Source organism: Podospora pseudoanserina, chromosome 2 (genome assembly GCF_035222485.1).
Source record: "Podospora pseudoanserina strain CBS 124.78 chromosome 2, whole genome shotgun sequence".
Taxonomy (NCBI): domain Eukaryota; kingdom Fungi; phylum Ascomycota; class Sordariomycetes; order Sordariales; family Podosporaceae; genus Podospora; species Podospora pseudoanserina.
The window spans coordinates 1,147,655-1,175,136 of NC_085921.1; the positions used below are offsets into that span (position 1 = coordinate 1,147,655).

Genomic DNA, 27,482 nt, shown 5'->3' on the forward strand with positions numbered 1-27,482 from the left:
CGCTAACCCCCATCCCATGCAAATTGACATCTCATAACAACCAACCTCCCTCCTCTTATATACCACCCCCCCTCTCTGTTCAAAACAACCTCAATATCCTCCTCCAAGTCCTAATCCTCCTCCAATCCTCGCTCGTCGCCCCCTTTAAATCATCCACATTCAACATTCCCATCCCCTCCCCAACCAGCACCTCCCAAATCTTATTCCTCACATGAATCGGCCAAGCAGGCAGCTCCCAGTACCTGCTCACCAACCCCCTTTCCTTTGCCGCCGCCAGATGCCCCCTGATCTTGGCCAGCTGCCCAGCTGTTGGCTCGCCCCCCTTCCACCACTGGGTAATACCTATCGACCTGAAGAAGCTCACCGAGGCATAATAAGAGTTGGAGCTGTTATATGGGGAATCGGTTAGAAGTTTATCAAGCGGGGCGTCAAAAAACGCGTCGCGGTCAGGAGGAGAGGTCGGGTTGGAGTATTTAGCGGTGGTGGTGGTGGTGGTTGGGTAAGGGGGTGTCAAAATGAGGTCAAAGGGTGTATTCCCCGTGCCCACAACCGTCACAGGCCTCGAGCGAAATTCCCCATCCTCATAAAACGAAAGCCATCCCCTTTCCCTCAGGGGATCAAGTTGCCTCAGCACGTGCGGCCAAGTCTCATGACCCGAGGTCTTGAGATCAATCAGCAAGACCAAAGTTTGGGCAGGGTCGACGTCAAAGACTCCGTTGAGCGTCCCGTTGTAGTACGGTGTTTTGGGGTTTTGCTTCTCCAAGATGTCGACGATGGGGTTGACGTAGAGGGATTGAAACGTGCGGTTTACTTGCAAGGAAGCCAGGTCGTGGCCGACAAGCAGGTCGTTGTTGAATAGCCAGACGTCGGCTTCTACTCCTGTGCACCCCGCGTAGAGGGCGTCGAATAACGGGACGCGGCGCCAGTAGTCGTTGTGGGAGTGGCAGGGGAGGGGGATGACGTCCCGGAGGAAGTCAGTTGGGTACCAGGAGAGATCCTCCGTGCCGGTGTTGGGTTGGCCCCAGTTGACAAAGGGGTCGTAGTCGTTGTGGCGGGCGCCGATGAGGGAGTCTTTGATGGCGGAGAGGAGGTTGAGGAGGAGGATGAGGGCTCTGAGCGGGGGTGTCAGTGAAACTATCATAGAATAGATGAGTGCAGGTATAAACAATAACAAAAAAAAAACACATACAACAATCCTACTCCAAGCACCGTAACCCGCAATTGCAACCCCCACGACTTCCACAGCCCCTTCTTCCTCTGCCCTCCTCTCCCATGCCGTGATGATGGTTGCCCGCATTTGCTGCAGCTCGCTGGCTCACCATTCACCGTCTCCACACCCTGCTCTTCATGCTCAAGTTCGCTGCTGGGAATCTCGGTGTATTCCACTCTTACACCGCCCAGCTTCCTCTTCTCAAGTGACTCCATGACAGAGGAGCGTATCCTGGCAAAAAACCCGCTCGTTTGGTGTTGTTGTTGTGGTTGTGGTTCAGTTTCGAGGATGAAGGTGGTCGGAGTTGGCGGCGTCGATGACGATGATGGCGGCGATGGTCTCGGCGGATCCACTATCTCCTCCCCGACGATCTCCATGCTGCTGGCAGACGGCCCCACCGAGACCACTTCTGGGCGCATTGATGTGCTGGCTTGTGATTTTTGGATTGTACACGCTTATAGATATGGCTGTTTTCTGTTGATGAATTGAGGATGTTGCCAGATAGGTAACTGTTGATGTGACCTATTGCAGGAGAGTATGTGGTAAATCAATGGCTGAAAGGCACATGACACTCGCCACTCGATGCTGCCCTTGTACTTCACTGGGGAAACAGCTAGCCTGGAAACGTGTGAGCATGAGAGGTCGAGGAGGCACAACCAGAAAAAGATCAAACTGGGACGAGGCAACGAGAAGAAGACAACGTTTATAGTAATCTACTGGCAATTGGCCCGCCGGGGTTTTGGTCATGAAGAAGGCGTTTAGGTTGGTCTGGACCCTGAAATGGTTACACTCATGGCTTGCTGACTGCTGCCGTTAACCTGCCGCCTGATGCTGTGCCGGATCCCACAATGTTGTTCAGTGGGGTTTGGGTTGCATAGCTTTGACAATGCCTATTACGAACGAGGATACTATGGGGAACGGATTCCAACCAGCAGCGAAGACGACGATATTGATTGGTTTGAATTGTCAGATGGGATGAACTGGAGATGTCAAAAGGTCAGCGCGATATGTAAGTCCCAACTGAGGGTTAGGGTCATTCTTCCACTTCAGCCCACTCCAGCCCCACCCACTATCTTATCTTATCGTCCCAATCGGCGCGACCAGCCAAAAAAAAAGTTTTGGAGCAGTCGCAGCTCAATCAAACTCGCCCATTTCTGCAGGTTCAAATCGCATTCAAAACCACAACCACCCCGATCCCCACCAACCCATCACCAAGTCGCACACCAAGCACGACAAGATGGCCAAGAAGGGCGCAAAACTCGCCGCAAAGGCACCAATCGCCAAGTCGCAATCAAACGGAGTCACAGACAAGAACAGAAGAAAGTCCAACGACCCACCAGTCGAAGCCCCCATCGCCAAAACCAACGAGGATGAAGAGTGGGAAGATGAAGAGAGCGAGGAGGACTCCGACCCGGAAGAAGAAGGGGGTGGCGTCGACTTTTCCAAACTAGAAGACATCAACGACTCCGACTCCGACTCAGAAATCAACAATTCCGACTCCGAAAACGAGGACAACGACGACGAAGAAGAAGAAGAATCCGAAATCGACGTCGACGACCTCAACCTTGACGACATGGACCCCGAAGAAAAGGAAGAACTTGCCGCCACCACCCGCGTCCGCCAAACAATCAACAACAAGGACGCCCTCCTCGCCGCCCTGAAGCGCATCTCCCTCGTGCCCACCGACATCAAGAAGGCCGCCTCGATCCCCTTTGCTTACCACATGACCCTCGTCACGTCCAAGCCCACCCAAGATGTCATCCCCTCCATCGATGATGACCTCGAGCGCGAGCTCGCCTTCCTCAACGCGGCGCGCGAGTCGGCTCTCAAGGCGAGGAACTTGCTCAAGAAGGAAGGGGTGCCGTTTACGAGACCTACCGATTACTTTGCCGAGACGCTCCGCAGTGATGAGACGATGGAGGCGGTGAAGCAAAAGATGATTGAGGCCGCAACGGCGAAGAAGGCTTCTGCCGAGGCGAGGAAGCAGAGGGACTTGAAGAAGTTTGGAAAGCAGGTTCAGGTGCAGAAGCAGCAGGAACGGGCCAAGGAGAAGAGGGCCACGTTGGAGAAGATTAATGAGTTGAAGAAGAGTATGTTTTCCGTACTCCCCATTCCCCGTGCAATTTTAGCTAACACACAGAAATAGAACGCAAAGACGGCGGCTCTGCCTCCCTCGGTGCGAGGGAAGCAGACGACATGTTTGATGTCGCTGTTGATAACGAGCTTGGCGGCGGCAACAAGGCTGGTGCCAAGAGAGGAAGGTCAGGGGGTGATCATGGTCCTCCTAATGCCAAGCGTCAGAAGAAGAATGAAAAGTATGGGTTTGGAGGCAAGAAGAGGTTCGGCAAGAGCGGCGATGCGATTAGCTCGGGGGATATGTCGGGCTTCAGCGCGAAGAGGATGAAGAACGGGGGTGGGGCGGGTGATGGGAAGAAGACGACGTTTAGTGCTATGAGTGCGAAGGCGAAGGGGAGTAAGCCTAGGTTGGGGAAGGACAAGAGGAAGGGCGGGGCGGGGAGGAGGTAAGCCCAGAGGTGGGGGTGGTAAATGTGTAATAGGAAGAAGGGAATGCCTGTATAGTGATTTTTTTATGGTAATGCTACGGGGCTAAATAAATGTCTAGCGTCAACAAGGGAGATATCCTGGTTGGTTTTGAATGTCTTGGTGTTGCTTTTGAGGGTGGCTGGTGAGGTGGTGGGTTTACTTGAAGGGGGTCGTGTTTACCAACACCCTACTGGCGCAAACAACAGTTACATGATGGCGAGACTCTCCTTGCCCACAGGATCTAGTTCACCCAATCTGTACCCGAAACATAAAACCAAGACGGAGGGCAGCATCCCCGAGCTTTGCTCAGCTTCGGCAAGGTTGTTCCCAATAAGTTGAGCACAAAGGAGGATTGGTCTTGGCAGTTTGCTTCTAGAGAGACCGAAACATTGTTGAGTCCTCGACAACAAAGAACAAAGCGGGATGGCTGGAGAGAGGGGTTGTATATGGGACGGCCAGTGGTTGGTCAATTCAAAGAGTTGGGTTGGTGCTCAGCTCAATGATATTTGGAGATGTGAGTAGTAGCTTAGAGGCAAGTCCAAAGTCAATTACGAGGGCGATGCAAAGTAGAAGAGCCTCATGATGGTGAATTTTAAATTTGCTATGAGTCGATCCGTCTCGGAAAAACATATATACACCTCCATCACCACCCCCATTCTCTTATTGTTGCCCTGTTCCATTCCTCCTCCGTTTCGATAACAGACTTGGTTGCGCACGCTACCAACCAACCGTTTACCTATATAAATCCCCCTTCAGGTCCTTTCCCAGAGCGTATCATCATTCTTGATCCCTCCCCCCGTTGAACCACCTCCGCGTCCCCCCCACCCCCCCTTCCCCATAACCGTAGCCACACCATTGACTGCCCGCCCTATGCCACAACTAACCTATTCACTCTCTCACACCAGCACCCTTCCCAAAAACATATTTCATTTCACCACGACACATCACTATCACCATCCTCCCCGTCACAAGAGGCAGAAAAGAGGAACATATACTCAAAACCAGTACCCCAAAAAAAAAAAACACAAAACGCTCCATTGAATTCCCCTATCCTAAAACCAATTCGTTTACCAATTCATAAAACAGACATAACTCACATATACACACCAAAGAGAAAAAAAACACCCTTTCAGAGTTCAATGAATTCGTCTTCTTTTTGCCTAAAAAAAGGGAGGAAAAAAAGGTGGGGCGTCATGATATGAGGATTGATTTGCTCCAATCGAAACAAAAACCAAAAAAAACAAGCAAAAGAAAGCAAAAGTCGAAGCGGAAGAAGAATACTACTAGTAAAAAAAAAATAGGGAACATGTTTGGAAAGAACCGGACCTGAAACCAACCCACCCCATGGACCGCTCACACCTACAAACTATATCTCTGCTTCAAGGTCCATTCCTGTCTGTGTTGTCCGTCCGCCCCAGTTCTCCCAGTTGTTTCTCTCTCTCTCTCTCTCTCTCTCTCTCTCTCTCTGTGTGTGTGTGTGTGTGTGTGTGTGTGTGTGGTGTGTGTGGTGTGTGGTATCGTTTCGCAACGCCATGCATGCGGGAAAAAAGAAAAACAAAAAACAAAAAAAAAAGACATGAACAAGTGCCCACATATATGCTTTGCCCCGTTCTTTCAGTCCCCATCCCTTCCTCCCAAGAACGACGCCGTCAAACTACAACCATGAACCCCCAATGCCAACCCCAGTCCCCAAACGCAACAAATCACACGCTGTGCCCCTTAACCATCAACCCCCTAGATTTTCGTGCCAGTAGACATTAGGGATAACGCCATGCAAGAGAAGCAAGTCCCGGTATTAAAACGAGAAAGAAAACAAGCCGGGAGGGGTATCAATAATGACCATTGTTGGGAATTTCTTTCCTCTTTCCTGTTCGCGATGAAATTCAACCTTTGCGCTTCGGCTAGCTCGCTTCGTATTATTGCGTGGCGGCAATGCACCAGTGCCGGTGAAAGGCCCAGGCGCTCTTTTGGCATTCTTTGCTGCAGTACTTGGTTCGTCGACAGCGGCGGCATTTAGCAAATTGCCGCGTGTACTCTTCCCATTTCCCGCACTGGTAGTAGGCACATTGTCGGATGCCGCCGCGGGTGTCGTCCTTCCGGCACAGGTTTCTCATAACTACCCCGGCCCAGTATTGCATATCGGTGCTGTGGTACCGGACCGTGAACTTTTCCACCAAGGGGAAGATGTTGAGGTCATTGGGCAGTAGGTATTCCTCTTCACATGTCTCGTCTTCCTCCTCGAGCTCGGCCTCGAGGGCTGCCGGATCGGCTCCATCAAGAAGTTGAATTTCCTTGCCAATCTTGAGCTTAGGAACCAGGTGACTTTTTTGGAAGTACTTTCGGAGGTTGCAGTATTTGGAAACGTAGGCGAGCAGTTGGAGAGACATCAAAACGTCTTCTTCCCTGGGCATAGCGGCAAGCATTTGTGGATTTGGTGTGACTTGACGATCGAGCAGGTAACGAGGCACTGTCGCGTTTGGCATCGATGGCTGCTGTGGGCTCACCATCGTCGGTCTGTTTGGCGACAAGCCAATTGCAGGAACTGGCGTCGGGGTCGGATTGGTGACAATGCTGCCGTCTACCGGCCCTTGATGTGTGATGTTGAAAGTGCCGGCTTCCTGAGTCTCGGATACCGTGGGCGTTGTCAGTTCCATGGCGGTGCCAGTCATCATACCCTCGCCATCCTCCATGGCAATGTCCTGAATTCCTACGGCCGGTTGGATTTCGGCCGTCTCAGACATCTCAGTATCGGGCGTTTCATCCGATGCAACACTTTCAGCATTCATATCATCCGACTCGGCAGCTGTCGAGTGCTGATGGCGGATAGATGGTCGTTGGCGAGACCGAGCAGCGGCGGTGAGCATGGTGGCAGGTCGCACGGTAGGAGAACGAATCTGCGGTGGCGGAAGTGGAGTGGTGGGTGACGCCGGCTGAGATGTCAAGGGAGGCCGAGCAAATGGCAGAGGTACGATTCCAACCAAGCGATCCGCATCCCGTGTCGGCCTGACAAATCCATCGGCGGCATCTATCGATGGTACGGACGGGGCAAGGATCACGTTGGGCGTGAGAGCCATAGGTGGGCGAGCCTCGTGCGTCCTGCTCGTGTGATGGTGATGGGGGTGGTGTCCCACCAAAGGCGTCCGATCGGCTGGTGGCGTTACCTGGAATTGCGGAGCAGTGGGTGTGGCCTCAGAAGTGGACTGTATGACTGTGGTGGAAGGGCCGGCGAACGGGGCAGACACGTCAATTGACGGTGGTGGCGCTTGTCTTCTGAAAGTCTCCAATGTGCCGGATCTTGATGAGAAACTGGAGGATTTGTGCGCCCGGCTGCTGCCACCAACCCGGTGATGATGATGGCGGTCCTTGTGCTTGGCTTCCTCGGCCTTTGCCCGTACGTTTTCAATGACTTTGATGTAGTTGTCGAGGATTGTGGCAATCACGGGGACCATGTCAGCCTCCACCACCCGAGTCCGAACAGCTTCTGTGCCCCTAACGCCTATGTTGACGACACATTGGAAAGCCAGATTCCACTTCCACATGTCCATCATGTCTTTGCTGCGACCCTGCTTCAGGATGCAGACCAACCTTTCGATGCCGCCATCGACGGTCAAGATGTCGCGGATGCGAGCCGACGATGTTGTGAGGTAAGCGAGATGGTTGAGAGAGTTGATCAGGGGCAGGGTCGACGTGCAATCGAGAGCGCGTCGGTCGTAAAGGGCGGTGGTAATGCCCACCGACGCCTTGTTGACATTGGGTATGCTGAAGTTGACTTCCCTCATCTTGGCTCGCCTCCACGGAACACGAGGTAGGCACCAGACAAGGAGAAGAGATGATGATCAGGAGAGGTTGGCCGCCGTAATTCGATGCCCGGCGTGCGATTGCGTTTTGATGGGGGGGTTAGAAATGGCGTGCCCTATGCGTTGGCAAAAGAGATGGTTAGAGATGAAACGCATTTCAAAGGTTTATGCGTCCATAAAGGAAGGGGTAGAGCGAGGGCGTACCCTACTCTCTAGGATCGGCAGAGGCCCTCGCGAAGGGCGAAACCAGCGTGTCTACGTACAGAAATGTTCAAGGTATATAGTTGATTGTAGGCCGCAAATGCAGAAAAAGGGCGTTGCAGAGATGAAAATGAGGATAATCCGAGTCGGCGCCGACCAAATGCCTCAGCCGCGATGGAGAGGATGGTGTCGGTGTCGGTCTGCTGTGCCACTCACGGGCAAGCTGTTGATGGCAATGGACGTGGCGGTCTTGGGTTGCAGCAGTCGGTCGAATGCTGCTGAAGATTCGGTGATGGAGAGAGTGTTTGGGTGTGTGACGGATGGGCTCGCCGTGCCTGATGGTGTGAGAGGCTGGGTTGTCTGGGTTCAGTTGGAGCAGGCGAGCTGCTGGTTTTTTGCAGTCTTGGGCCCTGAAGAATGTCCAGAACATTACAGGTTGGCCCAGCCTGTGGTAGTGGCTAGATGGATGCCTAAGGCCAACACCACCCGCGCTTGTGGGCCCAAATTTGTACCAATTTCCAAGTCTCGGCACCACATCCGACCGACATCGCGCTTGCATATTCACATTCATCACAGGGTAAAATTGTATGTTCTACAAGAGATTTGCTCTTTTATTCCATCTATTTTACTTTCATCACCCCATCACCTCCGCTGGGAGACCCGGAGACTCGAGGAGAAAGCTTCCATGTCGGCTGACTAGGTACTTCCAGGTACTTGTTGTCTAGGGGCGAAGCGGAGCCCTAACAGCCTTTCAAGGATGGGGGTCCACGGTCGAGGTCTTTTGCTGGGTGCCAAAGAAAGCTGGAAGGGGCAAAATTCACAAGCAGCTGCGGGGTGAGATGGAGGATAACCCACCATCAACTACTCACCGAACCCTAGCACGCGATGCTGATAGACCACACACACTCTCTTCTGGATGACATGGGAGTTCATGCAACAATTGAAGGGGCATCTGATGCTGAGGAAAACTAGACGCCGTTGGCGGTCATCAGGTTTACACATGGAGGGCCATTGAAGCGAGGCAGGCGAGCGGCGCCGTTTCAACCAGCTCTTTAGAGTTTGCCCACCATCAGATCGAAAACACTTCTCACGTCGACAACTTCTCCTCTTCTCTCCTCTCCTCTCGCGGAGCTGCAGTTGGTAACATGCACAAGAGCCGGCGTTGTGTGACCCGTCCACTTCTTACACCTTGATGGCCCAAATGCCCAACAATGTATCGCCCTCGCCGTCTGCCGAGCTGTTCGGGTCGCCTGATTCCCCAAGCCCATCGTTCACTCGTTGGAAACTGAGCACTACCTCCCACCCTCCCACCTACTGCACTCCAACTCACAAACGACAGCTCGCAACTTTCATGCATTCGTGGGGTCGGTGCGCATATCACGTTCTCGTAGCTTTACGGAGTAGAGCTTCAACCGAAGCGGAGAAGGGCCGTGATGCCACCCCTGTTGGTGGTTGATCCCCCACCGACCCTCTTGAACAACGTTCAGGCCCAAACCGCCATCCGCACCAGACCCACCCCGTCGCCCTTCTTCTTTCAATATCACTCCCTTGTGATTCTCTCTCCGACATTTAACGGCGGCGTAGTTACCACCCTGCCTACAGGAAACGCTTGCGTAGACCAGTCAGCCTGAAACGAATACCTATCACCAAACCGCCCAGATCCTAGTGTCCGCCCATCGACTTAGAAATTTTAAGTGCCATTTACCGCTGACGTCGTGGCTGGAAAGCGGCACAGATCTGACCTTGGGGGGTTCCAGCCCGGAGAGGCAAGTTCCATGATGACACACAGTCAAGGCGAGGAAGGGTACGGGAAAAAAAGATCTTGGTTTTATAGCCTGAAATCAAGCATTTTTCAGCTCGGCATTTCCCCCCTTGCCTCACCGCAAAACCTCCAGCATCAAATACCTGTCTCAGTTCAGCCTCCTGATTCTTTTGCTCAATCGAAGACTATCATCGGCATCTTTCCGCGCTGATCACCCATCAGCTGAGGATGAGGGGCTTTGCTAAACCTCATCCGTCACATACACACGTGAATATCTTTGACACTCTACACAAGACACACAGTATGGATACCGGTCCATCACGCCAAGCATCACCACCACCAACAAGCCAAGAGCATGCAATGAGGGGTAACTACCCCTTCTCCTCACTCTCACCCCCGAGCTGAAAGAGAAAGGATTCCACATCTCAAACCGGGTTTTTGCGTAATGTCAAACGGCAGCGGATGGACGGGCGGCTGTGTCTGTGTTATTTCGATCGAAATGTAAGATCTTTGACATTTTCTGAAGCGCTGTAAAGGCTTGACATCTTCCCGCTGGTGAGTTTGTGTATAAATATACATACTGGCGGCAGCAGGAACCCGTATACGCCTCGGCGCTTAACAATGTTCAACAACAACCGCCAGCCCCCAAAAAGGAACTCTCAGTTGGACAAGAGACGCGGCTGTTTGTCTCACTTTCTTCTTTCTTTCTTCTTCTCGAACCTCGATCTGACAAAGTCTCAGGGTTCGATGAATCGAAGTTTTATTACAAAGAGAGAACGAATTGCGCGGTTGCGGATAGCTGCAGGAGGTGGGAGCGGGGGGGACATTCGATTCCCATATTAAAAACATGCAATACAAGCGGAGAATGGGAGTTGGTAGCAGCAGCCAAGAAGGAACCCCTATTCTTTACAGGTTATATTACCTACCTGACTTACATTCTGTTTCTTTGTGCGGGTGTAATGAGGTAGGGTTGTATTGGATACTCCCATACATAACATATGGAAAATGTAAGAAGGGGAGGTCTGTGTGTAGGTTCGTTTAGGTAGGTACACAAACGTAGGTTTCATGTTTGGGAATTTTTCTAGCGTTTCCATCTGTAGAAGTTTGAAGGTTGGGTATGCACGCTCGGATGGCCAGCCAGACTTTGAGTTTTGGCATACTTTTTGACCGATCATCCGACCTACAGGGTGAGGAAAGGGAAGAGGCGGCGGTAGATCTGGGAGGCGATATCGCCGGCATCACCGGTTGTGGGATCGACAGTTGTTGACGCCTTAACACCAACCCAACTGCCTACATTATCTTCAGCTGACGAGATATACACTACAAGAGAGGGGTGTATAAAATATACACTATTACTTTATGACTTGAGATCGACAAGCTGTGTGTTATATACACCCGTTATTCCCGCCTTGTTGGGTTCTGGTCTTGTGTCCGAGCTGTCAAAATCTCTGGCTCCGATCCCGGGTTCTGTGTTACTGGGGAAGCATCGCACGAATCTGAACTTAGGTAAGGTGAGGTGGGGATAACGAAGAATCATGCCATGTCAACATAAAGCTAGTGTTATGACGAAAATGGCACTGGGAATAGGATGATGAACTGCTTCCGATGTTTCCATTATACGCCTTTCTAGCTAATCAGCCACCGAGAAGCCCAGCTATATGACACGAGTCCAGAGAAGCAACTGAGTGACCTAAGAGCAAATTGTACAATTATTTTCGCCGAGTCGTTATGTGTGTCCATCTTCCATATGTAGCATTATGGATTAAATCCTTTCAGCTCAAGATTTTGTCTCGTCGTACCTGGAATAACAAAAAGCCGTCACACTTCAACACTATAAACTAATTGTAGAAGTTCTCTCATCATGGAAACGCCTGTAACTTAATAACATCAGGTAATCCCATATTACAACTCCTCACGTTACGCAACATCTACATATAAGTTCTGTGTTGTAATCGTTTGCATGAGGCAACAAAACACTACAAGTGAAAGAATATACAGAGCCCCAAAGGCAAAAGTCATGATTCAACAAAGAAAGGGAAGTGACGAATATTCAGCGCCAACTTCTCGACAAGACCCAAGTTGTGACTCGACTTTGTAGTCGAAAAGCACTTATAGGAATTAAACAACCAAGCCGTAAAGTCAAACAGAGACTCAGAACTTATAACTCAACTCGATAGCTAAAGAACATTCTCAAGAAATATAGACAGCCAACCAAGTCATAAAAGTCCAGCCTCAATACTCACAGAAAGCTCACCCCCCATCTTCTAACAAGGGGCTACGAAAACCTCGAAAGGTTTTAACGAAGAAGGATCGAACTCGGGGCCTATCGGTTGCAAAACCCCGGCGATGGGCGGTGGGCGGTAAACAGCAGCTCTGACATCCTTACCATTTGACCTGACCACACAGGTGTGTGGCGCCCTGGTAAGCATTCCAGAGCTGCTGTTGGGAAGGGGCATGTTTTGACCTAATATATAAGCCATCGTTTGCTCCTTCCCTGAAGGTGTGCACAAAGTCGAGTCGTGAGGTCAAGTCGCACAGCAACAGAACCACACCAGACCCATCTCGTCTCACAAAGCTGGAGTCAAACAGTTGATCAAATTACTTTAATTACACAGCAGCAAAGCCGAGCAACCCATCATACCCAATATGCACAACCAACATACCCCCCTCAATGCTATCCCAAATCAAAAGCCCACCAACGCCTTGCTCAAATCAACCCTCTCCCCCAATCTCAACATTAATCCCCACTAACCCTAGCATGCCTAAAATACTTCATCCCCACCCACGCAACCACCACCCAAACCCAGGCCATCACACAGCTAAGTATCATCAACGCAGGATAATACCCCACAATCGGCAACGTTGGATCATCCTCCAACTCAGGCGGCGCATACGGTGTAGTCCCCACATCCCACGCCCAGCTCCAAACCCCCAAGCAGCTCCCCATCCCAATCACAAACACCGTCCACGTCACAATCAACACCACCCACCCCCACCACTCCGTCTCGGAATAGTCCCAGTCTGAGTCTGGTTGTGGCAAGGGTGTCGTTGATAGCCCTGCCAGAGAGTTGAGTGCCAGCGGGGACTTCGCTCTCTGAACCGTGCCGCGACGGCGTTGGATTGATGGGAGGATTGATGAGCCTGAGGTGGATGATCCGAGGCCCAACGGTCGTGGAGGGCTGTGGGGAGAATGGGGGAGGTTGAGAAAGTAAGAATCTGACCCCGAGGCGGAGGAGACAGAGGCTCTTTCCGGGCGGAGGAGGTTAACGGAGGAGGAGGTGGACGAGAGGTTCGAGGTTGATGAACCCGGCCCGGTGGGGACGGCCATGTGAAGGGCGTCTTCATCGTCTGTGGTGTTGTAGCTTATACTTGGGCTTCTTGAGCCGGTGATGCTATTTCTTGAGCTGGGCGTGTTGGCATTTATAGGGGCCAATGCGGCAGTCGGGGTTGCGTCTGGATCGGACGGTTGGGAACCACTTCGGCTGGCATATCCGTCCATGCTGGGTCGGGGTGTGAGGTCTGATATTCCCAGACCGTACGGTGTAGATGTATTAATAGAATTCTTCAAGATACCGCTATTACTCTGGAGGTGTAATGTGTTTGATGTAACCGAGGTCGGCGCGGTGCCGGCTGTGACTTGGATTGGTGTCCCGTTTGGTTCGCCATAGACGTTCAATTTTGTGTCGATTGTTAGTCCACGATCCCGCTTTTCTCTTTGAGCACCCCGCCCCAACAGGGCAACCTTTCGCAACGATCCTCTACGTCGTCGTGTTTTTAGCGATTGCGGCTGCTGGGTTTGATATTGGATAATGTGAGGCAACGGCGGGGGCGCAGCGTTGGGCGCACCCGCGTGGCATGGAGGAGTGTCGGCCGGTATGGAGGTGAAAGAGGGCGTGGGAGGAAATGTTGTGATCTCGGTCTCGTTGGTGTTGCGGCGGGATCGTGGGCGGTGTTCGCCCGAGTTTCGCATAAAAGGTAGTTTCGAAAGCAAGCCTCCAGCGCCAGAGCTGCTGCGTTTGCGACCGGGCGCTGGACGAGTTGGGACGGAAGATGGCGTATCGGCGCCGGCGCCTGTGACCGATGACGACTCGTCCATGGCCAATGGGAGATATCGGGGACCTGAATATGGCGTAGGAGAACAGACAGTTTCCGAACAAGGTTCTGGCTAGGAGGAAGATGTCTGTGTCGCGGCGGCCACGGGGCGTCAATGGCGTGTTACCCCTCGAAATAATAGGGCACGTCCAAACAGGGTCTCAGATCCATCTGTCAGGGCAAGCCGGTGGGGTGGACTGGCGTTGAAACTGCTGTTTTGGGACCAGGAACAAGACATGGACATTCACATCTCGAGATGGAATTTGATGGATTGAGGCTCAACAACGCGAGAAATGCAACATTTCCAAACCCCTGCAAACGTTAGGTGACAGGCCACCCGGCGCCATCCCGGCAGGCAACGTACCCCTGAATTTGATGGTTTACGACCCACCCGCCTCCCCCAGGTCCCTCCATTGGCCAACACTGAAATCAATGATGGAGGCTATGAGACAACGGAATGAGACAATATGGGAAGATAGGTATTGCAGATTCTACATGTTCTCTTGCATAGCGCTATCTCCAAATCCAGTCAAAGATATCAAAGACGCAAAGACATCCACAGCCCAGCGCATCTGGCCTTCCCCAGTAGGAACCTCCTGCAAAACGGTGTAACCCCACGCTAGGCAAAAAGGGGAAGGCGTCCAGGAACACCCTGGAGATCGGACACGCCCAGCTCCGCCCGCCTCGAACACTCCTCGACGACGAACGAACCACCTGCTGCCCACAGCGTGCGCTGTCGATGGCTCCAGGTCCAAAGCCGTCTCTTCAACCTCCAGGGACGCCGCCGACGCCGGTTTTTGCGATTACCGGTCAACACGGCGAGCCCTCTTTTCACTTTGTTTGCGACGATTTTGATCTGGATCAGCAACAACAACAGCCAGGTCGAAGTCATCCAAACAACGAACCCGAGGCAACCGTCCGATCAGAGCCGGAAGCCGCGCCCTTTTCGTCCCCGGTACAGCATTACCTCGCGCCCTCCCCACGAAGCAGTCCTGCCGCCTTCCTCGATCCCTACTCTCACCACCCGTCGCTACGGCCGCCGACGCCCGATCATCTCTTCAACAGCATGTCGTCCGATGGGGGCCTTGCCGCCAACGGCGGCGATGCGCCTGCCATGAAGAACCCCTTCAACTTCCAAACCCAGATTATCTCGTCTGGACCGGTCAAATCTGTATGTCTTCGGCCTCTTCCTATCCAATCACTCAGCTAACAACTCACAGAACATCGGCCAACGCCGCGGCCACAGATACAAACACTCCTCCATCTCGGCCACTCACCAAATCTTCCAAGAACCACCCCCTCGACCGCCCCCCGTCCTCCCCGCCTCCCTCCCCATCCCAACCCTCCGAGAAGCCTGGTCGAGCATGCAGCGCGATCAAAAAGCCAGGTTATGGTGGTGCTCCCTCCACGCCTTCATCGCCCTCTACGTCTTCCTCTCGGCCGAAGGCTCCCTGGCCATGACAGCCCTCTCCCACCTAGTCTTCTTCGACGTCGGCTCCGCCGCAGTCTGCGTAGCAGTCGACGTCCTAGGCAACTTTGAAGTATGGCGCCGCTCCTCGATCCGGCACCCCTTCGGCCTCCAACGAGCCGAAGTCCTCGCCGGCTTCGCAATGTCTGTCTTTCTCGTCTTTGGCGGATTCGACCTGATCTCGCACTCCATGAAAGACGTCCTCGAATCCGTCGGCCACCACGCCCCTCACCACCCCGTCTCAACAACCGATGACTCCTCCCAACCCGCCGGTGGTGGCCACGGAGGTGGTGGTCACAGTCACGGAGCACGATACATCACCCCCGGCACCCTCGACCTCGCCTCCTTCGCAGCCTTTGTTTCAACCCTCATCTCTGCCTACGGCCTGCGAAACCACGGCCGGATCCGCCGTGTCATGCGCGTGCCGCTGCCGTACCTCTCCTCCCTCTTACCCGAATCCACCATCCTTTCCAACCCCTTCCACTTTCTCACCCTCTTCTTTTCAGGCATCATGCTTGTCCTGCCGCTAGTCTATATCCCCCACATCATCTGGCTCGACCGTCTAATCTGCGCGACGATTTCCCTGTCTATGTTTTTTCTCGGGGCTCGTCTAGCAGTAGGACAAGGGTTTATGCTCCTCATGTCGTACAACCACGTCGACAGCAAGAAACAAAAGGGGGACAGCAGCGAAGTCGCCAGCGTGATCAAGGAGATTGAGAGCGAGCCGCAGGTTCAGAGAGTGGAGGAGGCGCAGTTTTGGCAGGTGCACTATGGGCTTGCGATGGCGAATCTGAAGGTCAAGGTTAAGGGGGGGGAGATGATGGGGGGAGGGCAGGGGCTGGATGGGGCGGTCAGCCAGTTACGGCAGAGATTGGGGAGGGTGGTGCAGAATCGGTTGGGGGAGGGGTATGGGAGGGGGGGGAGTTTGAGGTGGGAGGTTACTGTGCAGATGAGTAGTGACTGATTGGGTAGGGGCCTTGGGCAGAAAAATGGGAAGGAAGAGAGGGACTGTACATAGCTCTGTCATTGTGGGGTGGGAACTTACATGGCGTTATTGGATTTTTATATATATATTCTTTTTGGAGGATGGGTTTATATTGGATGAGATACCTTATATAGGGCGAGTTTACAAGTTGAGCGTTTTGAAGGACTGCTGTTATCATGTCGTGAGTGATGCGGGTGAGGTTACATATCACTTGCCTACTCCTTAGTTTTGTAGGCACCTTGATGGATAGTACCCCTGACACTCATACACACACACACACACACACACACACACACACACACACACATCACAACACACATCAGAACCCCAGTACTGATCAAAGTATTCCAAATCTGAAAGCTTGAATTCAAGAATAATTACAAAGACATATACACAAAAACAAGAGGTATCCGATCCCGCTTATTCCACTTCCCAACCAACGCCGAAACAAGCCAAACCATAACTTTTGACTCCGCAGTACGCCAATTGTGCCCGTAACCGACCTTTGCCCAAAACAGTATCCCCCAAAAAGTCACCAGCAACCCTACCGCAGCGCCAACTCGGGAAACATCCTCGCAATCTTATCCGGATTCCCATACTCTGTCCTCGCCGGCGTCGGCTCCGGCGTCACAGGACTGGTATCGCTCAAATACGGCCCCAGCATCCCCGCGTGCCCTCCCGCATCCACCGCGCTCAAGCTCGCCCTCTTCTTCTTGATGTTCCCCTGACTTGGCTGGGTTTGTCTCACAGTCGGCACCTCCGGCGCCGGAGGAGCCCCGCCGACAAGCGTCGAGCTCGACTCTGAATGCGAGAGTGGTGTCCGTGTTCTTGGGATGGTTGAACTGCTCTCTTGACGGGCATAAGGAAAGGTAGGGATCGTGGGGCCGAGGAGGCGTTTTTGTGGGTGGTTTTGTTTGTTCTCTTGAGGTTGGGGCGCGCAAGCTGGACCGCAAGTGGTGGATGGGCCGGCGATGGTGGGAATTGGGCCCGAGATGCCGGCGCGGAGGGTGGTTTTCTCGTTGGCCGAGAGGCCGCGGGCTCGGACAAAGGCTGCCGAGCGGCGGTGTTGGGGGTTGCGGTCGTAGTATTGGTCTTTGATGGGATGAACCATTACCGTCTGATTGTGGATGGTGAGGATTGAGTTTGTTGGGACGTTGACCCAGTTTTCTATCGCACGGATGGTTAGTTTGGGACAATTATGGGGATCGGGGGTGAACATACCTCGCTCAAAGGAAAGGGGTTCACTGGCTACTAGAACTACATCTGCCCCCTTGTCGCTGCGCTCCATTTGATAGTCCCTCTTGTCGGGGGTGGGAGCGCGGGTTTCCCAGAGTGTGCCCGACGAGTAGTATAAACTGGCGGCTTCGTCCGAGGCACTACCTACGTAGCGGGTGCAGATGACGCTATGGCCGTCTGATACGGCAAAGTTGAGTAAACTTCTGGTGTCGACATTCTCAGAGTGGATAACGCTCTCGGGAATGTTGTCGATGAGTTCGTTGATGATGGCAATTGTCTTGAGCATCGCCTTTCTAAGAACCGTTGGCCCAAATCCATCGGTTGGCTGGGAGCTGGGGTTGTGTCCCATGCGCTCGAGTGTGTCCAAGAACAAGGCAAACGCCCATTCACTGTCGGTCCCTCCCACTACTCCAAGATACCACTTGTCGGCCAACCGCTCGCCGAGCCTCCTCTTGATCTGCTTCCAGCCGCCGATGCCGCCATTGTGCATCCAGATCAAGCTGCCGTGGGAGAATGGGTGGCAATTGTCTTCGCTCAGTGACCCTTCGGTGGTGGCGCGGACATGGGCGAAGATAAGGTGAGAGGCTGTCTTGGAAGCCAATCGTTGGAGGTTGACGCAGTTCCAGGCTGGTGTGGTCGAGGTGAAGAGGCAGGGCGCAGCGCCTAGCTTGGGGTCGGTGTAGAAGCCAATGCCGAACCCGTCGGCGTTGTTTTGACCACGTCGAGTGTCCTGTTGGAGGTGTGTAAGTTGAAGTCCCTTGTCGGCGCTATGCTTGCTCGCGTGGTACTCACCAGCCGGAGGCGAGAGTCAAATGACTGCTTGAGGATGGAGTGTGCTGGGTCGAGGACTAGCTTTGAAAGCAAGATCTCGTCGCTCCCTTTGTAGACCTGAGCATTAGACACCATATGTCAGTAAATCAATTCCCCAACGAGAACCGCCAAAGTATATGGCGCATAGCGGACATACCAGGAACCGGCACATGGTGATGGTGCCCAGGACGGAGCGGGCCGGTGAGTGTTCGGATTGGGCGACCTAATGGATAGATTCGGGACGGGACTTGCTGGACTGAGACGGGGGACTCAATCGATAGATCGGAGTCAGTTGCAGAGTGGCGTGTAGAGAAGGGGAGATAGTTGTGAATTCGCTGCAGGAAAGCGAGTTGGGGGTGGTTCGACAGCCTATTGTGGAAGAGACGAGACGGGTTGGGACAGTCACTTGAGGCAAGTCCCTGGCTCGCAGGGCTGACGAAATCGGCCAAATCAATGGCGGAACGAACCCATCCATCTTAGCGCAGTACCTAAAGTCTGGGGTGCATGCTGAGACCAACGCTGTATCGGCCCTATCAGGGCAGCTTTTGTTTGATCCAAACAGGTGGCATGAGCCTAAAATCGACCTGGAAACTTGGAATCCTGTCTTTTGTGTTCTCACACCCGATAGTTAGGAAGCATCGTGGTGTCTTGGTTGGGTAAAGCTCAGCTCACTCTGTACCTCACTATCACAGGACCCTGGGTTCTGGAACCACAACTGGGCCCATGCTGGTTCATCTTATCGGTTCGTTATCGCCGCTCAACATATTTCGGCATTCCTCAAGCAACACAGCAACCTCTGATCATAAAAATCTAGGAGAGGTTTTTTTTGGCTTCTCTATAACCATACAAACACGCCTACTTCTCGCAGATATGACTGCTGTCAGCGGTAACTTTGCTTCCATCTGCCACTTGCCGCAACGTACGCAATACAGAGAGACCCATCAGTCTCAGACCAGGATTATGTCAGAGAGCCATTTTGTCTCTCAGCGTTTTTCGGAGGCGCTCAATGACGTGCTCCGGGCTCCAATCCGATGAAGCCGGAAGACGAGACTAACTGCTCGTACGGAGTAATGTTAAATCGCCATTACTCTTGCCTCTTTGTGGAAACTCCGAAACTCTCGCCAAAATGGGCATCTATAAACCCCAAAAGTCAGAATGATGCCTGACCTGATACGTGCAATTCAGGGTCTGATGATCATGCGATTAAGCCATCTTGACTGAGGGGCATGTAGCGTCCAATGCAATAATCGTGGCCTCCCAGTGTCCCAGTTTCTGCTGCGTGGGGTGGGTCTTGGCAACCCCAAATACATTGCTACACAGGGCCGCCCAAAGCACCGCGGTCCAAATCACTGATTGCCCATTTTCCATGTACCTCAACCCCTCCGAACGAAGATAATCGCCCGACCGACGACCATAACCCCCCATTGTCTGCGGACTGGACACCTGCCCGAGACAGCTTCGTATGCGTGCTAGCTACCAGGCCCCCCGTTTACCATGAGCGCACAGCTCCGCGCCGCCGGGGCGATTGCCCCCGTCGCCCGTCGCGTCGGTCTGCGAGCCGTCCGCCAGTTCCATCAGTTTCCCACCGGCGGCATCCAGAGAGCCGACCTCGCCGCCCGTGACCTCCGGAGGTCTGTGCAGTTCCCGGCCAAGCTGTACCACAATGCTGTCATGGTGCGGAACGCCTCGTTTGTCCGCCTGCTGCCCAAGCTGGCCATCAAATTCGTCAGGATCCCCGCACTGTTCGGTGGGCTGATGTTGGGTGCGGCGGGATGGGTGCAATATCAAGCTATCCGTAAGGACTTTGGAATATACAGACTAAAACGATGTAACGCTGACAGGATTTAGAACTGGGTAACTCTGCCACCGAAATGTACACAAATATTAAGACTGGTGTGACGGACACCGCTTTCGCCATATGGGGAACCGCTACCGATATCGCCAACCAGACCAAAAATGGGTTTAACGAAAAGAAGGGACAATTTACGATGCCAGAATGGCTGGACAATATTATGAAAGGAGAGGGTGCCGCCGGGGAAGGCTCGGGAGGACCAAATGGTGGGCGGGAACCCCCAAAGCAATCTAGAGTGGCCGGCGGTGCTGCTGCTGCAGGAGCTTCCGCGGCAGCTTATGGTTACGGTGCTGCCGACGAGGAGGACGATCGCTCACCAGAGGAGGTTGTAAAGGACGACCACATGATGTACATCACCAAGCGGATGATCGAGATTCGAAACCTCCTCTCGCGAGTTGGGCAATCCAGCAGCGTCACCCTGCCATCCATCGTTGTTATTGGTTCGCAATCATCTGGCAAGAGCTCAGTGCTGGAGGCTATTGTTGGTCACGAGTTTTTGCCCAAGGGTAGCAACATGATCACCCGCCGCCCGATCGAGCTCACCCTTGTGAACGACCCCCAAGCGAAAGTCGACTATGGCGAGTTCCCAGATCTGGGGCTTGCGAGGGTTACGGACTTTTCCTTGATTCAGAAGACCCTGACCGAGCTCAACCAGTCTGTGCCTGAGTCTCAGTGTGTGTCTGACGACCCTATTCGGCTCACCATTCACTCCCCACGAGTTCCGGATCTCTCTCTGATCGATCTTCCTGGCTACATTCAGGTTGCGGGCGAGAACCAGCCGCGTGAGCTTAAGCGCAAGATCTCTGAGCTTTGCGACAAGTACATCCGAGGTCCCAACATTATCCTGGCTATTTCTGCTGCTGACACCGATTTGGCCAACTCTACTGCCCTGCAGGCCAGCCGTAGGGTCGACCCAAGGGGCGAACGGACGATCGGCGTCATCACCAAGATGGATCTCGTAGACCCAGAGAAGGGTGCCGCCATTCTTGGCGACAAGCAGTACCCTCTCCGTTTGGGCTATGTCGGTGTCATCTCCAAGATGCCCGTCCAGACTGGTGGTCTCTTCAGAAGAGAGAGCAGCAACCTCCTGGCGAGCATCAACAAAAACGAAAAGGCTTTCTTCAACTCTCACCCGGAGGAGTTTGGCCCTAACTCAGGGGCCGCTACGGGCACCATCACGCTGCGCAAGAAGCTGATGCATGTTTTGGAGCAGCAAATGTCCTCTAAACTCACAGAAACAACCGATGCCATTACTCGTGAGCTCGAGGAGACAACTTACCAGTTCAAGGTCCAGTACAATGAGCAGCCCATGAGTGCCGAGTCCTACCTCGCCGCCAGTCTGGATGACTTCAAGCACCAGTTCCACAACTTTGCCAACACCTTTGGCCGCCAACAGCTGCTGGAACTGCTGAAGGATTCTCTGGACCAAAAGGTGCTCGACCAACTCGCTGCTCGGTATTGGAACAAGCCCATCGAGGATCTTTTCATTGCCCCCACTGAGCCCGACAGTCTGGTTGACCTCCCCAAGGCCGACCCCAAGTCGCCTTACTGGCACCGTCAGCTTGACACAGCCTGCTCCGGTCTTACGCGCCTCGGTGTCGGCCGTCTCGCTGCTACCGTTGCCTCCAATGCCATTCAGGCGAACATTGACAAACTGCTCGACAAGTCGTCGTTTGCAAAGCACCCATCCGCCCGCCAGGTGATCAGCGAGGCCGCTGCTCTTGTCCTCGCTGACAGGGCGTACGCTACTAGCGATGGCATTGAGATCTCGCTGAAGCCGTACAAGTTTGACCCGGATATTCAGCCCAACGAGTGGGAGAAGGGGCGGGAGCATGTGGTGGGTGTTCTTCAGGGCGAGCTGGAGCAGTGCCAGAATGCGCTCAAGTCATTGGAGAGCTCGGTTGGTGGAAGGAAAAAGTTGAGGGAGGTGATGGGCTTTGTTGACAAGGCGAGGAAGGGTGAGATTATCATTGAGGGAGATCACCCCAGCGGTGCGGGTGGTTTCAGCGCGGCGCTGCTTGCGAGAGGTAAGGTCTTTGTTCCTTTTTTACGAATCCCACCAGTGACTAACACCACCTTTAGGCCGTGAAGCCGTCTTCCTCCGCGACCGCGCGGACATCATCAACATGCGGATTGTTGCTTCCAAGTCGAGAAAGTGCAAGTCCCTCGAGAACAAGTACTACTGTCCCGAGATTTTTCTGGATGCGGTAGCCACCAAGCTGGCTCAGACGGCGGTGCTGTTCCTCAATGTGGAGATGCTGAATGACTTTTATCATCGGTTCCCGAGGGAGGTGGAGACGAAGCTGAATGAGTATATGAACTCTCATGGGGGCAACGGGCTGGAGAAGTTTGCGAGGGAGGACCCCAAGATTAGGAGGCACTTGGACTTGGTGCAGAGGAAGGAGTTGCTGGAGTTGGTGTTGATGAAGATTCAGGACTTGCACCGGTTTGATGCGGCGGGGAATGTGAAGGCGGATAGGGATTATTTGAAGAAGGGGAGGCAGCAGAGGGGGAGGTGGTCGTTTTAGGGGGGTGGGGAGAGAGTAGGCGAAGAGGGTGAAAATTATAGGCGATGGGCGGGAGTGAGTATATGGGTGGGATTGGGAAAGGGATGGGAAAGGGAAAGATGGGAGGTTAGGCGTCAACAAATTGTTGGTTGGTTTTCTTTTTTTTTGTTTTTTTTTTATGGTTTTGTTATTATGATGATGGTGTTCGATGGGAGTTTTTTTTTTTTTTTGCTTTTTGGCTTGTGTTTTGGTTTTATAAAGAAGCAAGTAAAGTTGGGCAAATGAATGATGTTTGGGTTTTTTTTTTTTTTTTTACTATACAATGTTTTAGATGTTAAAATAGGTGGGTAGAGTGTGAAGTATGCCTTGCGTTTTTAGCCATGGTTGCTTTTTGTCCTGAGTCTTGTATAGGAGCTGTTCAATGGTGGTGTTGATCAGGGCGAGATAAAGTGATAAGAGGGGCTATCAGGGTAGGTGGGGAGTGTGACCTCGGGAAGGACCCAATTTGAGCGTGTGTGTCTCCGCGCAATTCCAACACGCCTTGAATCCTTCGGAGAGTAAGGTGGTGATTTTGTGTGTCATGGAATTGCTCGCTGAATTAGTACGGGATGTGCTTGATTTTATGGAAGTGGGAGAGATGCCGAGGAGTCTCCGGTTTATCTCCTGCGGGGAAGCTCGCAACAGCGGGCAGTCCAGGGAGGAGGTGAGGGGTCATGACGTGCGTTCGTTGAGGGATGGGTAGATGGGTATGAGGGTGTATATAACCTGGCTGTAGAGACTTTTATCTTAGTTCAGACGGACGGCTTGATGTCACAAGTACGCTCTCACCTTTTTAGTCCAGTATTAGAACAGAAGACCACTTCACAATGGCCGACTCAGCCCCCCGCCTCGCCGCCCTCGACGTACCTACCCCCTCCCCGTTTCACTTTCCCCTCCCGTACCTAGGTGGCTAACCTTTCGATTGGTAGGACTCCATCGTCTCCCGCCTCCCCTCCTACTCCCAATCCCTCTTCGCGGCCAAAACCGCCCACGAGCTCTCCTTCTCGGCAATCGCTGAACACCTCGGCCGGTCCGAGGTTGCAGTTGCGGCGCTCTTTTACGGACAGGCGACGGCCTCGCCGGAGGATATCACCAAACTGGCAGAGCTCTTGAGCTTGCCCGAGGCGCAGCTGAGGAAGGATCTCGGGACTGGGTTCCCTGATCGGGGGAGGTCAGGGCCTATGCCGCCGGTTGAACCGCTGATTTATAGGTTGTATGAGGTTGTGCAGAATTACGGGTATGCGTTCAAGAGTGTGATTAATGAGAAGTTTGGGGATGGGATTATGAGTGCTATTTGCTTTGATACAAAGGTGGAGAAGGAGACGGTGGAGGGCGCGGATTGGGTTGTTATTACGCTAAGGGGGAAGTGGTAGGTTCTCGTCTCTGTTATCATGTTACCCTGTCAGGGCATGGAAGATGTGGGACGGTATTGACTGACTTTTGTGATTTGCAGGCTGCCTTTCACGAGGTTCTAAGTGGGCAGATGGTAAGACGGGATAGTAGGGGATCGAACTCTCATGGAGGACTCCTCATTCAAGGGTTCGAGTGCTTCCCAGGAAGAGGGGGAAAGTCACGATGGCTGGCTTGTGCCTGAGACAAAACGATCAAATCACAAAGATCAGGATCTGGTGTCTGACAGGTGTTTTCTGGTTTCCTTTCATGGTGTCTAGCAAAGATGTTCGAGACAACGGGCGAGGTAACGGCTGAAGAATATCATGAGCGAATTTTCAAGTTGGATTGTTTACTTGTTTTCATCGGTGTCGCCGTGGCAGAATATCACGGGCAAAATGTTCGGCTAGAATTGTTGGCTCTCTTTCACCGGTCCGAGGCGAGCCGGCGACAGGAGCTCGAGGAAAACACTTTCTCAATGAACCTTTGCCTATCACCAGGACTAGATCCAGGGTTGTCTTACCTTGGGCTCTCTGACGGCAAAGACGCGGGATCCACAATAGTAAGGGGCTCAGGGGGTCACAATACTACGATGGCCACCACCGAACAGCCAACTTTTTTCATGAAATCAAACATCTGCTGCTCCCACGTTGTAATTACGCTTTCCCACGTGCCGAAGCTTCTTTTCTGCCGTGTGCTTGCCGTGATGGTTGTTTGTCTCCCGGGGGACAATGTTAAGAGCACAATACTAAGACCCGCCGCCTGATTGACTCTCCTCTAATGATTCTCGAGTTGTTTGTCTAGAGTCAATGAAACTCAGGGGAGACCATCTTCAAGGATCAAAGAAACCAACTTGGTCTAGCTTGTGATCCTGTCTCTTGTGGCGGGTGGCCATGGAGGAAGATGGCCGGTCAACACCACAACTCACCGGTTTGTATGGCATTCAGCAGCCTCAAAAAAAGTATAAAACATGTCCTACCCTCCCCCCAAGCCCATCTTTTTTTTCTTCATCCGCATTCACTTCTGAACATCTTCAGTAAAACAAAAAACCAACAATCAAAATGCCTTCCACCACCGCTCAGACCAAGGTTCCCCAGACCTCCACCAACTTCAACAGCTACTGCGTTGTCATGTAAATTGACCAACATGGTATGCTAAAGGCGCGCTCCAACACTAAAGGCAGGCAAGAGAGAGGGAGACTTGTTTCTCTCTCTCCCATGAACCTCCGTCTTCACTCTTTTCGGCTGTTTTTCGACTTTTTCATCTGCCCCAAAAGACAACAAGTCTTCCTCCTGTGAACGTACGGGAATGGACTTGGATGGATTCGAGCTACTTTCGACAAGGATGAAGTCTCACAGGTTTTCCTCTCTCTTGTCCCCCGAAATCAACGCTACTCTCCTCTCTCAATAACTGGATTCGTTGCTCTTTTGGGTACCACCTCAGTGTCGCTGCCTGGAAGGAACGACAACATCAATCGGCTCTCAATTTTACCCCCAAAACCGATTTTTAAAACAATCACAAAAACTTCAACTTTCTGGATCCACCTTTTTGAACATAAACACAGAAAAAGAACAAATCGGGCTCACTTTTCATGGCCTGCTTCTTCACACCAAACTCCTTGCTTTCTCAGACAATCAATTCTGTTCGCTTTTTGGACGACTTGTTCCGACTCGAAAAAACGACAAAAATCACCACTTGGCTTTTTTTGCCCTTTCTTTGGGGAGGACAGTTTCATGGGCAAGAGAATTTTGGGAGGGGAACCAAGGGGGAAGATTCAGACGTGGATTGGAACCTTATTGCTTCTTTTTCTTTTTTAACTTATAACTTCTTCTTGCTGTACCCACTGCAGGACTAGATAGATTCAATCGAGGCTGGTTGATTAAAATTCCTTGATCATGATGGTGGCTGTGACTATGATATGAGGACCTAAAACCATAATCTGACTGATAGGAAAAAACATCCATTGTGTCTCTCCTCGAGATTGTGAATCACTGCATTGAAGGTTGACTTGCACTGACATAACCCTTCCTCCATCAACCCCACCGTTCGGTTCAACAACCGAGACGGCCCCATAACCCCATTGCCCCACCTCGACTCGCCAAGCCGCTAGTCTTATCTTATCTCAATGGTGGGGATAATTTTTGCAATTGCCCAATCTTGCCTGGGCATCCCGAGTGAAGCTCTCTGCGACCGCAAACACAACACTATCACGGTTCTCACACCCCCCATCACCCTCGAGAACAGCCGCCGCCACAATGCCGCACAAACACACCCGTCGCGAGAAGGACGAAAACACGTTAGTTAAATTCTCAATCTTCCCCATTCTTGATGCAAACTAACACCCTCACCAGCTTCGACCTCCCCCCAACCCAAATAGCCAAACCACTCCCACCCACCACCATTTCCAAAAAGAAAGAAAACGAGAAAAACAACAAGAAAAGAAAACCCCAGCAGCCAAAGAAGGGCGATGATCCAAATCAGCAAAATGACGCCCCCAAACCCAAAAAGAGAAAACGCGGTGACAAGAATGACGATGCGCCTCGTGCTTTCAAGAGGTTGATGGCGATCAATGAGGGGAGGTTACCGCGCTCGGGGTTGGATAATGGTGATGCGCCAAAGAAGAAGAAGAAGGGAGGGGACATCAGGAAGCCAGTGGAAAAGGCGAAGGAGACGACCGCAGAGGAGAAGAGGGAAGAGCTCAAGATAATGCCGGGAGAGTCCATGGCTGAGTTCAACCAGCGTGTTGATGCTGCGCTGCCGATTAGTGGCTTGGTTACCAAGACTAAGCTCAAGGACGGGAAGGATCCGTTGGGGCTCAAGGTGAAGAGGACGTTGAAGGAGAAGAAGATGCATAATATGTATGCCGAGTGGAGGATGATTGATGCGAAGATCAAGGAGAAGAGGGAGGAGGAACTTGAGGAGCTGGAGGAGAAGGAGATGGAGAATGAGGCTATGGGGGTTTCTTGGAAGCTGGAGCAGGAAGCTGGGAAGAAGAAGGGGAAGAAGAAGACAAAGTATATTGGGGAGGATAATGGGCCCGAGGGGGATCCGTGGGCGGAGATCAAGAAGAAGAGGAATGAGGGGAAGGTTGGGTTGAATGAGGTTGCGCAGGCGCCGCCCGAGTTGACGAAGCCGAGGATGAATAGCTTGGTGAGGGGGGCGAAGGTGCAGGTTGCGGATATTCCAAAGGCGGCGGGGAGTTTGAGGCAGAGGGAGGAGTTGCAGGGGATTAGGGAGAATGTGGTGGAGCAGTATCGCAAGCTGATGGAGGGGAGGAGGGCGGCGTTGGCTACGGAGGGGAAGGAGAGGGATGATTAGGGTAGATGGGTGAATAATATGTGTGAAGTGTATGGCTGGTTCTTGTGGTGGTAGCATGTGGTGATTTCGGCTTTGAGTGTAGATATTCAAAGCTGGCCAAGTACACCATGCCAGGCCTACAGTTTCAGCCAAAATATGATCTTGTGGATACCAATGACCACCAACTCAAGCCACCAAGTGCTCGAGTCAATATACTTTCCTTCATTCATGGAGCTCAACGGTGGGGCACGAGATCCAAAGAGCTCCCCAAGTGTTAATGAAACGAGGGCCAA

The 27,482-nt window shown here is 52.6% G+C and overlaps 10 protein-coding genes across 10 annotated transcripts; 6 read left to right on the forward strand and 4 right to left on the reverse strand.

The window, feature by feature from the left end:
* Positions 1–68: 68 nt before the first annotated feature.
* Positions 69–2,180, reverse strand: QC764_202230 (uncharacterized protein). Its single transcript, XM_062943925.1, has 2 exons — positions 1,190–2,180; positions 69–1,112 (listed from the first exon to the last, which is right to left on the reverse strand). Exons 1-2 carry the CDS (start codon positions 1,627–1,629, stop codon positions 80–82), a joined length of 1,473 nt encoding a protein of 490 aa, XP_062802695.1. The 5' UTR covers positions 1,630–2,180; the 3' UTR covers positions 69–79.
* Positions 1,926–3,848, forward strand: ebp2 (rRNA-processing protein EBP2). The gene is made up of 2 exons (XM_062943926.1): positions 1,926–3,300; positions 3,357–3,848. Exons 1-2 carry the CDS (start codon positions 2,448–2,450, stop codon positions 3,734–3,736), a joined length of 1,233 nt encoding a protein of 410 aa, XP_062802696.1. The 5' UTR covers positions 1,926–2,447; the 3' UTR covers positions 3,737–3,848.
* Positions 3,849–5,670: 1,822 nt separating this feature from the next.
* On the reverse strand, positions 5,671–7,533 carry QC764_202250 (uncharacterized protein; the record flags this gene model as incomplete). The annotated part of the gene is made up of 1 exon (XM_062943927.1): positions 5,671–7,533. One exon carries the CDS (start codon positions 7,531–7,533, stop codon positions 5,671–5,673), a length of 1,863 nt encoding a protein of 620 aa, XP_062802697.1.
* A 4,718-nt stretch (positions 7,534–12,251) lies between these two features.
* QC764_202260 (uncharacterized protein) lies at positions 12,252–14,269 on the reverse strand (the record flags this gene model as incomplete). Its single annotated transcript, XM_062943928.1, has 3 exons — positions 13,971–14,269; positions 13,754–13,818; positions 12,252–13,633 (listed from the first exon to the last, which is right to left on the reverse strand). Exons 1-3 carry the CDS (start codon positions 14,018–14,020, stop codon positions 12,252–12,254), a joined length of 1,497 nt encoding a protein of 498 aa, XP_062802698.1. The 5' UTR covers positions 14,021–14,269.
* Positions 13,985–16,038, forward strand: zrg17 (cation diffusion zinc membrane transporter Zrg17; the record flags this gene model as incomplete). Its single annotated transcript, XM_062943929.1, has 2 exons — positions 13,985–14,777; positions 14,827–16,038. The coding sequence occupies exons 1-2, from the start codon at positions 14,346–14,348 to the stop codon at positions 16,036–16,038; spliced, it is 1,644 nt and encodes a 547-aa protein (XP_062802699.1). The 5' UTR covers positions 13,985–14,345.
* A 354-nt stretch (positions 16,039–16,392) lies between these two features.
* DUG3 (glutamine amidotransferase subunit) lies at positions 16,393–18,643 on the reverse strand. Its single transcript, XM_062943930.1, has 4 exons — positions 18,263–18,643; positions 18,088–18,183; positions 17,281–18,025; positions 16,393–17,226 (listed from the first exon to the last, which is right to left on the reverse strand). The coding sequence occupies exons 1-4, from the start codon at positions 18,275–18,277 to the stop codon at positions 16,604–16,606; spliced, it is 1,479 nt and encodes a 492-aa protein (XP_062802700.1). The 5' UTR covers positions 18,278–18,643; the 3' UTR covers positions 16,393–16,603.
* A 745-nt stretch (positions 18,644–19,388) lies between these two features.
* Positions 19,389–22,485, forward strand: msp1 (mitochondrial dynamin GTPase Msp1; the record flags this gene model as incomplete). Its single annotated transcript, XM_062943931.1, has 3 exons — positions 19,389–19,900; positions 19,954–21,984; positions 22,040–22,485. The coding sequence occupies exons 1-3, from the start codon at positions 19,600–19,602 to the stop codon at positions 22,483–22,485; spliced, it is 2,778 nt and encodes a 925-aa protein (XP_062802701.1). The 5' UTR covers positions 19,389–19,599.
* A 663-nt stretch (positions 22,486–23,148) lies between these two features.
* On the forward strand, positions 23,149–24,486 carry cyn1 (Cyanate hydratase). The gene is made up of 3 exons (XM_062943932.1): positions 23,149–23,366; positions 23,433–23,872; positions 23,957–24,486. The coding sequence occupies exons 1-3, from the start codon at positions 23,331–23,333 to the stop codon at positions 23,976–23,978; spliced, it is 498 nt and encodes a 165-aa protein (XP_062802702.1). The 5' UTR covers positions 23,149–23,330; the 3' UTR covers positions 23,979–24,486.
* Positions 24,487–24,953: 467 nt separating this feature from the next.
* QC764_202310 (uncharacterized protein) lies at positions 24,954–25,028 on the forward strand (the record flags this gene model as incomplete). Its single annotated transcript, XM_062943933.1, has 1 exon — positions 24,954–25,028. One exon carries the CDS (start codon positions 24,954–24,956, stop codon positions 25,026–25,028), a length of 75 nt encoding a protein of 24 aa, XP_062802703.1.
* Positions 25,029–26,072: 1,044 nt separating this feature from the next.
* On the forward strand, positions 26,073–27,210 carry QC764_202320 (uncharacterized protein; the record flags this gene model as incomplete). The annotated part of the gene is made up of 2 exons (XM_062943934.1): positions 26,073–26,188; positions 26,244–27,210. The coding sequence occupies exons 1-2, from the start codon at positions 26,148–26,150 to the stop codon at positions 27,208–27,210; spliced, it is 1,008 nt and encodes a 335-aa protein (XP_062802704.1). The 5' UTR covers positions 26,073–26,147.
* Positions 27,211–27,482: the final 272 nt, after the last annotated feature.

Excerpts from the sequence above, each read along its gene's own strand:
- ebp2 (XM_062943926.1), top strand. The coding sequence starts at position 2,448 with ATGGCCAAGAAGGGCGCAAAACTCGCCGCAAAGGCACCAATCGCCAAG. Across the intron at positions 3,301-3,356 it reads GATTAATGAGTTGAAGAAGA|AACGCAAAGACGGCGGCTCT; the intron begins GTATGTTTTCCG and ends ACACAGAAATAG.
- cyn1 (XM_062943932.1), top strand. The coding sequence starts at position 23,331 with ATGGCCGACTCAGCCCCCCGCCTCGCCGCCCTCGAC. Across the intron at positions 23,367-23,432 it reads CCCGCCTCGCCGCCCTCGAC|GACTCCATCGTCTCCCGCCT; the intron begins GTACCTACCCCC and ends TTCGATTGGTAG. Across the intron at positions 23,873-23,956 it reads ATTACGCTAAGGGGGAAGTG|GCTGCCTTTCACGAGGTTCT; the intron begins GTAGGTTCTCGT and ends TGTGATTTGCAG.
- DUG3 (XM_062943930.1), bottom strand. Across the intron at positions 18,026-18,087 it reads TTGACTCTCGCCTCCGGCTG|GACACTCGACGTGGTCAAAA; the intron begins GTGAGTACCACG and ends CACCTCCAACAG. Across the intron at positions 17,227-17,280 it reads ACCCCTTTCCTTTGAGCGAG|AAAACTGGGTCAACGTCCCA; the intron begins GTATGTTCACCC and ends TCCGTGCGATAG.
- QC764_202230 (XM_062943925.1), bottom strand. The coding sequence starts at position 1,629 with ATGCGCCCAGAAGTGGTCTCGGTGGGGCCGTCTGCCAGCAGCATGGAG. Across the intron at positions 1,113-1,189 it reads GTGCTTGGAGTAGGATTGTT|AGCCCTCATCCTCCTCCTCA; the intron begins GTATGTGTTTTT and ends ACCCCCGCTCAG.